This window comes from Zootermopsis nevadensis, unplaced genomic scaffold, assembly GCF_977971745.1.
Source record: "Zootermopsis nevadensis isolate Lab colony 2312 unplaced genomic scaffold, Znev_1.0 Znev_ptg000013l, whole genome shotgun sequence".
Taxonomy (NCBI): Eukaryota; Metazoa; Arthropoda; class Insecta; order Blattodea; family Termopsidae; genus Zootermopsis; species Zootermopsis nevadensis.
This window is the reverse complement of record NW_028259145.1, coordinates 10,884,370-10,901,163: the sequence shown is the minus strand read 5'-3', so window position 1 is coordinate 10,901,163 and position 16,794 is coordinate 10,884,370. Positions and strand designations below refer to the sequence as shown.

The following is a 16,794-nucleotide window of genomic DNA, read 5'->3' as shown; positions in this document are numbered from 1 at the left end:
TGAAATTTTTCGTAAGGCAAATTTTGTACAATGTGAAACATCAGTGAGGTTGAGCGAAACATTTATTTGGAGATCAGTTCGTTGGGTGGTTAGTGAATCATTAGAGCTGGGTATGTGAAATGTAGCCACGGTGGTCTAGCGGTTAGAACGCTGGCCTTGTAATCCTGGGGTCTCGGGTTCGATTCCCGGCGGTGCCCGAATTTATAACTTGTGTTGGGCAAGGCCGTGGTCTAGGCAACACGGAGTTTTCCTCCGGGGGCTTCCCCGGTTCCTCCGTGGCATCCCAACAATTACTCCATTCACACACAGAAGAAGGCAATGGCAAACCACTTCTGGATCATCTGCCAAGAACGTATATGAACAGGTCTCAGTCCGAGAAAAGGATGGAAGGATCCTGTTCATATGGACCTGTCGTCAGACAGAACACTAAATAAATAAATAATGTGAAATGTAGTGTTGAAATTGTTCATAAACGCATGTAATAATCCGCATATATTTATTTTAAATACTTGCATACACTTTACGAGTTACAGGCATAACAAAGCTGAGAATTTCAAGTTATAGGCTACGTGACAGATGTAATGTACATTGCAATGTAAATCTGTAGACTTAGTGACTATTATATATATAATTTAATTATGAACTGTATGCTTATCAATTCAGAGTTGTTGTTTTTCTGGCCCACAGTGTAGTTTGAAGCGATTCAAGGGAAATATACGTCATAAGTTCTCCCCAGTGGTATAAGTAGGCACCTGTTGTACTTATCTACATAATCCCATGTTGATTCTCTGTTAATAATCGGCATGTTCTTAATACGTATATCTGACTCAGTTTATATTCTTATAGTCTCGCTTTCTAAAAAAACTATTGTAATTCTGTTTTCCGTAAAATAATACACATGTAATATTATTTTGTGCATTATTTAACACAGGCCTACGTTTATAAAATAAAGACATATATTGTCCTCTGTCCAGGTTATACGCCTTACAAACCGCAGCTTTAAAAGGGCATTGACACTACCCTTCTCAATATATCCCAGTCCCAGTCCCGTTACTTCGTTCAGCTTAGATACGTTAATTATTTAACGATGCTTTTTTAATGTTAGAATTCAGATCTCGACCCGGAAATCGGCTATCGTGACTGAAACTTATCACATTTCCTTCAGGCAAACGCGTGGTTTGTACTTTAAATTAGGCCATAACCTTCGAATCCTTTTATATCCTTTCCAATTCATTATTCACTAATAATCATATCATTCCACACTATATGGTCTGTTTGATCTTAGCAATTGAACATGTCGTTAAGTAACCCAAAAAAATCAAGAGAAAGCAATTGTTCTCACGTTTTCCTGACTGGAATTCATTGTCTAACTTATGCTTTCAGGTTGAGACGCGTCATATGTTGAGAATTATCCAGTGTTTCGGTGCTTATTTTGGAAGGTAATTCATCTCGCCACCTACTGTCCTTCTTAATAAGTCTTCCAAAAAGTACATCCACTAAATGTACCTTGAAGATGGCAACTGTAGTGTTTGCCGAAACGTTGGATAATTCACGACGCGGCTGAACCTCGAAAGTCGAAGTTACACTGAGTAAATACTTTTGGATGGAGGTCATCGTGGCTGATTTCAGGGCATTGTTCCGGCATTCGTTTGGATATACTGAGGAAAACCACAAAGATTATCTTCTTGGATAGTCAGTTACTCGGATGGAATTAGAATCGAGTAACTGTCCCGAGTAAAAGTCTGCAGTGTAGTCTTTACGCCAATCCGGTCTGTGGTTTCTAATTATTTATATTTGAACTTCATGCTTTTTCTTTTTGTATTTTTTAAATATTATCATTGGCCATGCGTATTAGACGTAAACAACGTTTCATGAATTTTGCTTTATGTTTTGCTATTTTATCCTAAGTATGAACGCTTGCAAAATGGTTTCTTGTTGGCTGAACAAATATTGACTTAGTTTACCAAACAGAACTATCCAACCGTAACGACAGAGCGTTAATGAAAGAATAAATTAACGAGAGAAAGTCGAGAGACATTAATTCAGAAATTTCCAGACAGAAATAAGGTCAAGATTTGAAAACATATTGCACGCACAAGAAGAAAAAATAGCCAACGAAAATAGTTGGAGGGACAAGTGCGAAGAAGGCAGAAAGAATCTTATTCTTATTCTTTATTACGCCGTCTCCTTTTACAGGAGGTTGGCGACATTATGAACAGGATCGTTCCATCCTTTTCTCGGACTGGGATCTGTTTATATATGTTTTTTAGGCAGGTATACAGAAGTGGTTTGCCATTGCCTTCTTCTGTGTGTATGGAGTAATTGTTGGGATGCCACGGAGAAACCGGGGAAGCCCCGGAGGGAAACTCCGTATTGCCTAGACCACGGCCTTGCCCAACACAAGTTATAAATTCGGGCACCGCCGGGAATCGAACCCGGTGCCCCAGGATTACAAGTCCAGCTGCAGAAAGAATGCAAGAAGTAAATTAATAACTCTAAGAATTTACCTGTGCATTATTTTATTAACGACATACGCCGTGAAAGCTTTACATCATACATTTTAAATACGATTTAAGCATGTATAGACCTATGTTTACGACACGTTTTAAACATTTACTTAGAAAACATCATAATGTAAACCGCTGTGTATATCAAAGAATATACCATACATAACATAATGATTAACTGCAATAAAATAAGATTCCGTACTCACATATATGCCTATAATTTTATTTACGATATATTGGTTTAAAGTTTTAACAGTAAAGGAAGTTTTGAAAACTAGCACCCTTCGCGAGACTACGTTATAAAAATCAAATACAAAATCCGTAATTATCAGATATATTTGTCAACGACGAATTAGTAATTTCTTGTAGCAGAGAATCTTTGTAGCACCCTGTTGTACCGGCTGCGTTGGTATTTGATTCCTGGTGTATTTAGGGTCACTTTCTCAACTGCGTGGGTTATTTTAATAAATTGTCTTATGATTTGAAAGCATTTGGAAATAATTTAAGGTACCTACCCTCTGGAGGGACTGATAAAACCACGAGAAATCTCTGTTAGTGTAGCTGGCGTCTTAAACTGAGGGTCGAAACTGAAATGTGCCTAGTAATTATTAATGACTACAGTTCTAACACATTGATGCAGTACATTACCTTTCGTTCCGAGGAGCATTCGTCTTGTAGTAAAGTCTGAATTTCTAACGGGGACTACGTGCATTACTTATTGGACTATCAGGTATCTCATATTTGCTACTTAATATATCTGCGTGCAATTAATTAAAGCGTTCAAAAATACATGACTCAAATCTATTACAATGCTTATAAATATGTATATTACATCTTTTATCCGGTGACTTTAGAAACTGTAATATTTCATAATGTCCTTCGAAACTGCAAACATTTCGTGGCCGCCAGAGTATGTCAGTGGGCTGAAATAGTTCAAAAACCTAGTCTTCTCCATTCTTTAAAGATCTATGTATTAATCACGCCTCTACGCCGTTCACCAGATTGCATGATTCAAGGTCATAGCAGAATCGTGTAACTGAAGAGGCTCGTTGCATCGTAGCAAAGCTAAAGTCCACGAATCTTGGGGGGTGGGGGGGTCTTTTCATGTCCTTCAAGCATAAAGGTTTGTTGACGGCCACTATATATGTCTCGTAGAAAACACAAAGTTAAATTGTAAGAGAACTGAACGAATTATGTCACTACAAGCAGATAAGAAATTGCTGAACATTCGAAAGGCAAAGAAACTCATCATAAATTTCTCATACATTTCTTATACCTTCAGTTTTCTGGTAAACCCATTTGTTACGGAATCTAATGTCCATCGTATCAGTGCGAACGTTTCCTATCTTCGAATTTTGTTTCACTGCGGCCATTTTTAACGTTATCTTCCCAGTTGTACAAAAGCCTATTTTCTTACCATTAGGTGTAAAATAAAATTGTCCAATTTCTTCCCCAATTTCTTGTTTTACTGCATATTATCTTTCCAGGAATATCCTGTGGGACGCCACGGATTACGTTACACCTCAAAATCTGGTTTTACCAAACCCTTTCCGAAATATTCCTTCTGACAAGGCGTATGTATTTACTTCCTGTAAACTGGGACGTATTTCAATGTTTAGTTTTCCTGTTGTATTGATATTCACCCTAAGGTGGATTCCAGTAAAGTCTATTTGTCAGTTCCGTGTTTATAGTCAAGTACGCCTTATTGCATATTCCCCGAAGGCTCATTCTCACATATATAAACATTGCAGCGTCAGATACAAAAGGCTGTTTAACCTTATTTCCTGCATATCGAATACATGGGTATTGACATGAGTTACATATGATGGTGGATGGAGTATTTGTATGTATGTGACCTATAATAACTTTTATGCCTTCTAGCGTATTTAAACGGAATATTACACATGGCCAGAGACTTTTAATGCGAACTGTATGGTACGCAAATCCATACCTCCCTAAAACGTACTTTTGTAATCAAACAGCTGCAGTTGATAGAACATCGTTAATAGTCTTAATCACCTTATGTAAGTTCCATTTTACGTTGAACAATCGGCAAATTAAATTGTGCATGATGGGTCAGACGTAAACGAACTTTATGTAACATGTAACCTGATCTATCTGATATCCTGGATATGACGTAGGAATACTATCGTAATTCATTTGTTTCCTTATTGGAAGATTGTGAAACAGAAAAAATATAAATTAGCTATCAGTTGGCCCGGAGCCCGAAAAACAGGAAATGTCTGTCCGTATCTTACTTCAGTAGTTTACAGTCGTGCTTATTCAGGGCCGAGCCAGTAATGTAGCAGGAGTTGTTTGTTTTGGTTGAAAGAGCCTAATGGTAGTATCAAAAAGTAACTGTAAAACTTTCCCCTCTTGCAGCACACATTGAACGCGGTGTTACCATATTCTTTGTTTGGGGTGAAAGCCTTCCTCTATGCCGATGACTTCGACTGCTACTCGATGTTGCAGACTTCAGTTACACCGCTAAAGAGATACATAAACAGAATTAACTCTTATTGATGAGAAGTATTTATAGACATTTAATACTTGGAAATTATTACATAATAGAGAAATGCAATTATGTATATAATCCTTGTGCCTCCCTGTTTAGTACTTTCGTCCTTTGTGACTAGTTGGTATCAGACCGTGCAAGGTAGTGGTGTTGAACCTCATTCTTAAGATTTGGAACTTTCTCCAGGAAAACGAAATGATACACTACTTCGTCAAGTGTGTTAATATAGGTAAATTTTTACAATTTTACATTAAATAATTTGTAAATTTACGTATTAACACAAACAAAAATTCTAAATAAATAATTTTATTACCTACGTCATCCGATCTTTGCCTCCATCCAGCCAATTTGTGAACGTCAGGTTGCAAATTTGTTCTTGTGTGAATCATCATTTTTTTAAGGTTACAATTCCAGAGTCTAATCGGCTGTTTGTCCTCTTTTTTGTTTCATTCTCGAAAACATTTTCACAGAGATTAGTGGGTATACTTGCAATGTGCCAGATCTATCGCTGTGCAGATTTTCTGAGATCTGGAGACTTTTCCTAAGGCAGTGACATCCAGAAGTAGATAGCATCACCTGCTGTAGGAATCAATGAATATATTCACACCTCCCTTTTAATATTGCATTACACTTAATTCAATTACTTCTATTTATATATTATATTATGATTACATGGTAGTGAATATTGTGTAACAAGTGTGTCGCTTTGTAGATTAAACCACCTACGGCCGCCTAGGGACAAAACATCGATGTATATAGATCGCGTTATGCATTTTATATCTTATATCAGTGTTTCCAAATACGTGGCACGTGTGATATTTGTGTTACGTTAATACTTTTTATGAAAAACAATATTTTTTTTATTTTTAATATCTAGCGGTTAGATTCTAGCTCATACTTTCTTTACTTTATTTTGGAGACGTATAACTTTTCGAATATATGTAAAATAAATAAGCCCTATGTTATGCCAGATATTTCGTCTTTAGAACCTGAAATTAATCGTTATTGTTTCCTTTGAAAAAGATACAAAGTTGTTTTTTATTATTATTAAAGGTGCATGTACGAAATTTGATACAAATACGTGTTGTAAGAAGTGGTTTCATTATTTAAATTAGCCTTCAGTTAATTTTACGAGAAAACACGTAAGAAGAATGGATACTTGGTAGACCTCTTAGGAATTTTCTTAAGACATGTATACTGCCCTTAATGCTAAAATTTATCCTACAGAGCGCTGCAAATGTGAGAAGTTGGAACGCAGTTGGATGTAAAGGCCAGTAAATTTAAGCGAAGTTCGTTCTGACGGTTTTGTGGTAGGAATCGTGATATATAGCCGAGGCTTTGGATAACAGTGGTGTTAGTCCATAAAGTGTAACTGCGAAGAGAAGTCAGTCTTAAGTTCGGGAATGTTTGATATTGGCAATCGATCCTTATACTAATGGTTTGAAATCGTTGTGCCCCCCATCGACTGTAGGCATAACACCTAGTGCAGTCATAGTGATTTACCATTGCGGTAGAATTTAATGGCTTGGTCTGCTGAGCTTCCTCCAGCAAAACCCTCCCCTTCTGCGAACGTCTAACTCTACTCCCTTCAGTGAATCATGGTTACTGATCAGTTCCACCAGCTACAAACCAGATGCGATATATTTTATACAACAGTGAACTGAGACTTCGATTCCAGTTAATGTTTCCGCTAGACGAAGTGCATGTGTGTTCTGGAAGGATGGCTGATGTATAACGCCTGCACCATGGGAGGTTCAGATCGAACTACCGTTGTGACCGGGTCTACAAAATCCGTTCTTTCCGGCCAGGTAAAGGAAAGTAGGGAAGTCTTTTTCCATGGAGGTACCAGCCCACGCCTTTCTTAGAACACCAAATACTTTTTTTAAAAAATCGTGTCTGTCAAGAACTAGACTAATTACGAGAGCGATTCAAAATACTAAACATTGTTTTGGTTTGTTGTAAACGTTTATAGTTCTATCATAGACTTCCTGCTTCGTATTAGACTTCTTCCAGCTGTCGACAAGTTTACTTCTACCTTAAAAATCCTTTTTGTTTGAGTATAGAGGCAGTCATGCACCGCTTCGATCATTTATTTCTCATTTTAATTTGGCGTCATCTGAGAAATCCTACAAGGGACCAAACAGATCATAATCGGTAGGTGCAAGGTCTGGACTGGATGATGGGTAGTCGATAGCTTCAAATTTAAGTTTCTGAAGGATTTGCTTGGGCAAGAGAATGAGGACGGGCATTGTCCTGTAAAGAAAAACCACCCTGCGACTGTCCCAGCACATAAGCGTTTGTGAATTTCAAGCACTTTAACATCCTCCGCCCATAAAAATGATTCAGGGTCCCTTGATCTTCCTTGGCGTAAATCGACACTGGTACCTACCTCCATTTGACAGTCCGAATGGAACTGATGCACCGGTTCCAAGGTCTCCTCAGGGGGTTCCCACCTTAAAGAAGACCACGACTCTTGAAAGCAATGTAGATTTTTGCAAATGCTACCTTGTTATTTTTATTATTGTTTCCAGGTTTTTGTCTTACGTTGTAACACTACGTTTCAAGAAGACTTCCTATTCCATCATCTACAATGGAAATTATTTTTCACCCAATGAAATTATAGAACACGTAGAATTATTATAAAATGGTGAAGGAAAATTAATTAAGTCTGGTATTCCGATGTCGGCTTTTTTTTTTATAAGGCTATGAAAGACTGAAGCAGCTAATAGCTTTATAAGAGAAAGCGTTACTCTCCGCAGCTTTAAATGCTTCCATCAGAATGTGAACTTTGCACTTGGTTGGCATCCAGTTAGCAAATGAGTTCAGTGATTGGTCTAATTTGTGTGTATAATCGAATCATTCTGACGGATAAGTACGAATGGATAGAGGAAGGGGTAAATTTTGCAACCCCGTATTGATTCAAATGGTCGACATTTATCAGGGAACCCGACACCCCGCTTTGGGCCAGCATCATATTTGCAGAGACCGAGATTTCTTAAACCAGCATGTATTGCTCAAAAGTAAATGAGAGTAGGTCTGCTTATTTGTAGAATGGAATCTCGTTTGTTTAATACAGTTTTTGCTCGTTAAGAATTGATGCGTTTGTAGGAGGAACGTAATTATTAAATGCTTAGTAAATAATTAAATTTTCTTGCGAAACGACGGTTTCGTTGACATTACAAAAACGGTTTAAAATTGTATTTACATTGTTCTCGTTACTTCATATTTGCTTAATGAATTCCGGAAACGTTAACACGAACTTTAGTCATAAAGTAAGTTTAACAAAGGAATAATATTAAAATATTTCAAAATGATGTAATGTGTGTATCAAGTTAATTTAAATACAAACGCGCTCTTTATAGATAAGCACATTTTTCCGTTGACCTAACTTTTTAAAAAAAGTTCCATAAAGTATGGTACGAAAATATATTTACAGAACAAATTAACACATGGTAATTCGTCTGACTTGTAATTAAGAGATACTTAGTTCTAATATTTGTCGAAAATATGCTGCCCTAATTTATATTTACTAATCTTCTAGGTAAATAACCGAATAGCAATTTAAAATACTCCACAACCGTTTATCATCACATAAACCCATATCACCATTTCTGATCATCCTCAAACTTCATTCGGCGTTCATAACATTTTCATTTCGTTCTGTACAGCTCAATAACCTAGAAATAAATAACATCAAGAGTTCTCAAAGCCTATAGACTCAGTCTATTCATCGTACCACATATCATATGGAACTCCTATTGATATGAAAGCCCATACTAAATCTCACATTTTCAAGATAGAAAATTTTCTTTTCAGACTTAATTCTCAATTCATAGTGTTTCATTTCAAAATTGTCTTTATCTGGGATTCTATCGTTTCCTTATTGTCGGTAGAGTTATCTGTTCACCTATGTATGCATTTATTTATTTACCCAATAATTTATATTTTTCTGGGTTTCATATTTCTCCTTGGGATTATTTTCTCTTGCACGCCAACAGCCTACGTGCATTATTATATTTATTTCAGTTCCCTTCTACCATTATTGGATTAGAACACAGATGACATTATTTTTCCTTCTTAAATATCGTAGGAAGTTTTTGGACTCCTGTAAGTTCCCACCTAATTCGGCTGGTTTAAGGTCGAATTACGGATACAAGACTTGAGAAATCGGGCAGTCATAATAACTCAATTTCCGATGTGATCTGTATATCAATATCATTGACCACAAAATCCAGAAATTCGTTCTGAGTCCAAGATTTTGAAATATATTTATACAGATAATATCTCCTACTTCATTGGCCAGAAAATTATATTATTTATTCGCACTTTATGTACAAACATTGTCTGTCGATCTGTCTTCTGTGTTTCTTTGCCGTGTGTTCCAGGAAGTTTCTTTAACAATTCTGATGAACATACTAGCGGTCAGTCTTAAAGGTGTAGGCAGTATTTGCTTCCTTCACAATAGCTCCTACCTGCGATTCCACACAGTGTTACAACCCAAACGACCATGAATGCCGTTCTCACATTCGTGAGATCCTCAAATTTTGAACATTACCTCTTTAGTTTTGATGTGCAACTCATACAAAACTAACATATGTCGTAATTATACGTGGCCGGAAGATAGCTGAGGTTTCGGATTTTTATAGCTACTGTTGAAGTAAGTAAAGTAATACATTTGTATTTTATATTCGCTGCAGTTGTCGGGAATGTTGTCAAGGAAAAGAAACTATCCGATGCATCCAATAAAGTGTGACCCCAAACGTCTCCTGACTACGTGGAAATTGTTGCAGGGGATGCACGAGGTGCCAGGAGTGCGGCTACCACTTCAAACGAGTTACGCATCACCGAGCCCCCACGCCGTGTTCATGTACAGCACGACGGGTGGCGCGGAGGGCAGTGTGACGCTTCAACTGCGAGACACGGATGACTTGGACGACAAGAGTGGCCTGGCCTCCGTGCTGGCTCGCCTCCAGCAGGAGGATGCCACTCTCAGCATCAGTTACCAGGACAGCGAAATGCTCACCGAGGGTAGCATCGACGTCCTGCTCGGCACTAGCTCACTCCACAACACCGGTAAGTCGCATAAGTCAATATCTCGTTCGCAACATGATTGTATGAGTTTCGCTTGGTTTCCTTAATGAACGTATTTAATTCGCAGTATTTAATCTGATGAACTGGGCCAAAACGTTTTCAAGATTTATCCCGTAGGCTCCTATTTTATATCGTCTTGTAATTATTGCGGGCGTATGCAGTGGTCCCGCTTGATTTTTGAGGTACAAGACTCATGCAAGTAAAATTGCCCCGGTCATAATCTTGAGCAAGGCTGTTTAAAGTTGATTATTGCATCGCTTAGTTACCTGCAATTATGTTGGGATAATGGAGTTATAACAAAGGTTTGCTACATACGCAGGCCAACCCGCAAACCTTTATAAGAATATGTTTATTCACAAACTATGAATTGAACAAAAGTTTACATACATATGGGTAAATACAGACAAGTAACAAAGGATGGATCACTGTGCAGCGCCGAGGACGTTTCCTGGTTCTCTGCCCCCAGTTTCTAATCCAGAAAGAAAACTCCAGTTTCGTCCGAAATAAATGGTAGCGACGTGAACCGCGCAACCACCGGCCAGAGACTGACGCTCTCTGGTCCCCGTATTACTTAAGAAAACAACAGAAGACCAGGGCACACTCTGACGGGAAAATAATGAAGTTTGGGAACAGGTTGGCACAAAGGAAAGTAGGTAAGGTACAGAGTGACAGGGAAGGAAACGTCACAGGATGAATGGGGCAATTATATTATATGTGTTATCCGTTTTATAATATATTTAAATAATTTATCTGAAAAGTTTTGTAGCGTTACAAATTTAGCTTACCATGTACCCTGCTTAATTTCTAAAAAGGATTGTATTTCGCAAAAAACATATTTTCATGCCCATTGCCTCGACACATTTTTTTATAAATACTGTACTTAATTTGACAGAATCCACACTTCGCTCTCATGTTTACAGAACTCTTCCTCAGAGACTGAAGATGATTTCAGTTTCTTTTCAAATTTGTCGTTTTTGATACCTGTTGTCCGTAGTCAAATCTTTCCGCGTTCCAGTCTATAAATTCTCTATATTCTCAGTAGCGGTGAGAACATTATTTTCTTCTTAAACGGAATTTTTATATTTCTTTTGCTGGAGATGATAATTAAGTTTTTACCTTGTGGTGCTTTTCATGACGGCTTTGGAAAATCTTCAGAGACTACTTTAGTCGTACTTGTTGGAGTTTTGAAGTCGATAGTTTATCAGGATGTGTACATATTTTGGAACTGTATGGCTAGAATACGGTTAATATCTGGACACAATAAAATACAGTTCTGGAAAACAGATAGTTCGGACAGATGGACAGAAATGGGAGTTGTTGTGAAAGATCATGGCAAAAGTTCGTGTTGTGAGAAGACTGCAGTAGAAGAATACAGACATTGTGCTCTTGCGGGTGTTGATTTTAACCATGATAGTACCATACAAATATTTAATTCCTCATCTGCAATTAAAACGTGATCCTATTGAACGCTTCGCCAAGATCTTTTTCTAAAATGTAAAAATTGTATGATAAATAGGCTATGTTCATTGTGAAACCAATGATCAATTGCCTGTCGGGTAACTATCGAATTTAGTTTACATAGGCAATGAAATATTTCATTCTTTCCATACCAGGTTTCTCAACACAGACATTCTTCAGTAATTTTTGTTGTGAGGAATGGTACAAATGGTTACCCTAAATTATTACTTTCACTAGTAATACCACACACAAATGCTCCATATACAGTACAAGGCTCGATTGAAAGCATTACAGCCTGTCCTTCTTGTCACATGTACAGTGTTAATTACACTTGGATGTCTTCTGTTTTACCCTAGAGGACGATCAACTTTATATTGCGTCATTTAAATTCATGACTTATTAGCGAGGCTTTTAAAATAATTTATACCGTAGTTTGATATCCTCCAATCAGTTTTAACAATCTGAAATGAAACTTAATACTTTAGTGATGCGTTGTTTTCGTCATTCTGGTTGTTGATGGCGATAACATGTCTGGTATAATTTCCCTCGGTTCACTGCATGCAGTAATCTGTTTATAATCACAGTGTTGTGTCTCTGGTTGCATCCATCTGTCTCAATTCTTGTCGGCAGCGGCACTGGTTATAAATATTTTATAGCCAGCCAGACGTTCAGGATTGTAACGTAATGTTTATTAATGATAAAGTCTGTTTACGTATTGGACTTGTGTTTTTTGGTTGTTGAAACGAATCTGTGAATACGTAATGTCAAAAACAATCAAGTATCCATTATTATACCGAGAAATTTTATGTTGATGGAAGTAAATAATTCTTCTTAGGCTGGTTCATTAGCTAATTATTTTCCGATCCTAACGAATATGTGTCCACGCATTCGAACGTGACATTGTCATGGTCATTTTCCTCTCCAGTTTCTCCGCCCATAGTCTAATTAAGTCGTATTTTCCCACAGTTTTAATTACTGCTTATTTAACACACACGACGTACTGTGAGTGCTAGGATTCTCTAAATTTCTGTCCATTAAGCTTCGGGTTTCGTTAATGAGCTTTTTGGATTTTCCTTAGTCTCTGCAGGAGAATCTGGGACATTGCATTAAAATGTAAAACGATCGTATCTTTCAATTTGTTACCGAAACCCACATCATTCGACGTTAGTAAAGTATAGCTGTCCCGCTACACGCCATGTAGGTCGCTTGGGGGGAGAGACAAAGAATCCTCCAGCCTCGTGACTTCTAGCGTTGGTATTACTGATTGTAGGTAATCAAAAATAGGACGTGAAATTTGACATTTTTACAGCGACGAATATGAAGTTTGCTATGGACTGAAATGTTTCATCTCGGAAGACAGCCATCTCCATAAAACGTACGTGTTAGAATTGGCCTGCAGTGGCACAACCTGCGTACCAAATTTCACTAAAACCCTCTCAGTTCTTTTCGAATTTTTGTGTATGTATGGAAGGACAAAGCGAACTCCGCAGAAATACAAACGCATGTGAAATCTGCACGGCCACGTATTTAAACCTCGTTACCAGTCGGGATATTTGTGTTTCAAACTTGTTTAGTCGCTTCAGTTTAGGTAATTATGTTGGACGCTGTGCATTGAGGTTGTACATTATAACGATGTTCGGGACTTCGCTCTGTTCCCGTCTGGTCCTGTCGCTGATTGGACATTTATAAGAGCCACCGCATGGACTCGTGGTTAGCATGCAAGATTCATATTCAGATGGTTCCTGTTTCACTAATATCAACAACTTTTGAAATTTCTCTTCTTTGTTTCTTGATTTATTTAACGATACTATGCCTTATGTATATTATATGTACCGCCAAAATGACTGGGCGATAATGTGTGTGTGTCTTGAATTTTTTCATTCTGATATTTATTTAAGAAAAATACCTTATTTTATGATAACTAAGATAGGCTTAGTACAGTCATTATCGTAATGCCAACTTTTGTATCCAACTTGTTAACTAAATTCAGTTACAATAACTGTTAACCGAATAACATAACGATAATGAGTGTGTTTTTCATATATTTATATTTATATTTGTTGGTTAAATTCAGTCTTATACATTCTTTGATATTCATCATGATTGCGATAATAAACACTGACCTGAAGATGGCTACGTATATCCGTAACATATCGCCCAGCAAAATAAACGTAAAGATATGTAGCTTAAATGAGTGCATAGTGCAAAAAATATAACAATTTTTTTTGTATGTATACGGTTACTTAACAATAATTTCGTTATATACACATTCGCAGTGTTCCAATTGAAAGTGATCACTTTTGAATATAAATAAAATTTTCTTATAATAATTTTACTTTCGCTCTCAATTTAAATAGATAAAGAAGTATCTTCCCCTTTCCTTTTAGATTTATTGTACATTATAAGACATTCAAGTTTTTGTCTGTTTTATCCGTTGGCTAATGTAGTTTCTCATCCGCCTGTGTGCAGACGAAAGGCATGTATAAATTACTCTGTATCTTGTCTGTGCTCCTACGTTCTGTTGCACCGTGCTGAATATTTTTGCACTGTATCGCATGTCTAAACAGGCGCTAGGAAGCCATGCATACATTCGGACGTCCTATTTCAGCTGCCTGCGTTTTTGCTTTATCGCCCCGTGGGACGCAGTCTGCCTCGTGCACTTGTCATCCCGGTGATGTAAACAACTCTTTGTGGTAGGAATGCTGTCACACCGTGCACATTTTTAAACGACACACCGCCCTCTCGTCCCCGCAACGCCTGCTTTAACGCTGTTCTTTTATTTAATGCGACAACACGTCTTGTATTCCAGGACTGTGAAAGTTTTGCTTTGCAGAATTGGCAGAGAAACAAACTTGTGTTTTGAAAACGATAGGATATAATCAAAAAGGAAATAAATTTTGTTTCACAGTCAAGAATCCTGACTTAACATAAGATGTATATGGCGTCAAGGGAAATCAGACTGGAGGAAGATGTATGAAGAGTTGAAGAGTATCTACCTAAAGTAAAGAGAACTGAAATAACTACGTTGTTATTATAGTTCTGTGTATTGTTAGGTAATTAATGACTACGAAATTGGTTGCCGTCTTGTGAGATCGGGGGATGGCTACGTAAGGTTAATTTAAAAGAATCAGGGAGGAAACATTTACTTATTTAAAAATTAAACGGGGAATTCCTAAAGCAAAATAAATTTTAGTTTACCTGTAAAGTGACGTTGGCAGCACTGGAAATAATGACGGGTAGTAACACTACGAATCTCCCCTCATTTACATTTAAAGTATCCGTCGCCAAATTGCACGCTTCAAGGTCACAGCGGTATCGTACAACGTTGCAACACAAGCCACGAGCGAGTAAAAACAGCTCACAACTGGCACCGTAGCAAAGCTAGCAACGCTGTATTTTTGACTTACTTACAGCCACGCGGAAATTGAAGGGGGTGTTGATGGTGAAGTTCTTTTGTGGTCTTGTTAGCTAGCTAGTTCTGGCTTACGCTTGCAGCCAGGTGCTGGCTGGATCTGGTCGGTTCTGCTGTTTAAGTGTATGGTGTACCAATGAGTCACGAAAGTAAGACAGAACACTTTATTTTTCGTTTTTAAGAGTGTTAGCCGGGCTAACATGAATGTTCTGCCCTTTTTGGCATTGTCAAGTACACGAAAGGGAGTGGCCAATTTCACTCTGTGACAAACAAGAGGCCCGTTACACGCTGGACGTTGGTTTGTGGGCCTCAGAGTATGGGCGTAGTGGCAAAAATAATAATATCCCATCTTGTGTTTTAACGCTACTGCTATTAGAGGTATTCGGTTCGAATATTGGTAAGAAAGCCAGCTATCCTAACAGTGTTTTCCTTAACTTTTATATTTATATCCATGAGAATTCTGAGAACATTAAAGTAGCCCGAGATTTCCTGTTCATACTCTCGTGTCTTCGCATTAGACCAGACAGACCATTTATCATTAATATCCTGTTCCATAACGCCTGTGCTGTTATAAATGAAGACGCTAGGTGACATTTCGTCCATTCCACCTGGAGACCTAGTGATCTTTTGTCTTCGACGTAGACTCATCGATCGTAGGATTGTAATCGTGTCTGAAGAGCCCCCCCACATCAGTCAGAAGTGCTCGCCTGAGGGATTACATTTCGTTCTGGTTTCACCGTTCCAATTAATTCTTGCTAAGCTAAGAAATGGCGCCCTGATCTCAGAGTGGGAAGTTCCCTGGAAGTTAGATGTCACTGCGAACTGGTGGATTTATTGTTACATGTCTGTACGTTACTTCACATTTGGGGAGATGTCTTGGCTTCTTTGTTTCCTTTTCATTTGTTTCTGTCTTTCGTTCTCTGTTTATTAACTTTAGCTTCTTGTAACTTCCCTATTTTTGTCTACTCGTTCAGTATTATTTTGTTTATTTACTTCCTGTATGTATTATGTATTATTTAAAGTTCTTGAAAACGAATTTTTTGATGACAAGAAAAATTGCCTTGTTATGATACTTTTTCTGTAATTGTTGAAAATGTGCAAAAAAAGAGCCAAGTGTAAAAAAAATTACAACTGCTTATATTCAATTCTGTGCAGAGACATTTTTTGAAATAATCACTAGTCCTCTATGAATTAGTTGATTGATCGTCAGAGGTAACAAAGAGTGTCCACTCTCCGAATTCGAAGTTTTCGAAATTACTAGAGGTTTCAGAGGTACTGACTGTCTTTATCATGAGGGCGATGATCGAGTTTTGCCTCATCATTCGACGTTGTATAACCTCTTTATTTGAAACATCGTCGATAAACAATCTGACAGCTAATCGACAGCTGTGTTTGGTCTTTCTTAACACAGAACAGCAGTAAGAATTGTGTCACAACGCGTTCAGTTTGCTCCATGAAGTGTCTGATGGCGGTACACTGAAAAGAAGAGGGTTTATCGTTGGTTTTATCGCACTTGGGTTGCCTGTCTTTACGATCGCCTTTACATATCCATGAGTTGCAAGCAGTATGGATCCCATGCTGCTACTGAATACTGTATACATAGGTCATCCAGATGTCACGCTAAGTGATGTAAAACGAACAACCCATATATGAACAACATGCTTTCGGTTTCTTTTCGCACCAAGCATTTTCCAGTCCCTCGGACCACATGTTCCGTCCTCTGTGACTCATGATTTCCTTTATCGATATTCAGTAACGTCACATAGCTGCATTTTACAGTGAGTTCAAGATGTGCTTTCATAATTACATAC

General features: G+C 37.8%; 1 protein-coding gene across 12 annotated transcripts in view; it reads left to right on the top strand.

Moving 5' to 3' along the window:
• The window catches only part of LOC110830769 (uncharacterized), a 1,002,197-nt gene that overhangs the window by 783,995 nt on the left and 201,408 nt on the right, over positions 1-16,794 (top strand). For all 12 annotated transcript variants that reach the window (XM_087348624.1, XM_087348625.1, XM_087348627.1 and 9 more), the window contains one exon: positions 9,813-10,095. In XM_087348624.1, coding sequence (XP_087204750.1) covers positions 9,813-10,095 — 283 coding nt within the window. The remainder of the gene's footprint in view (positions 1-9,812; positions 10,096-16,794) is intronic.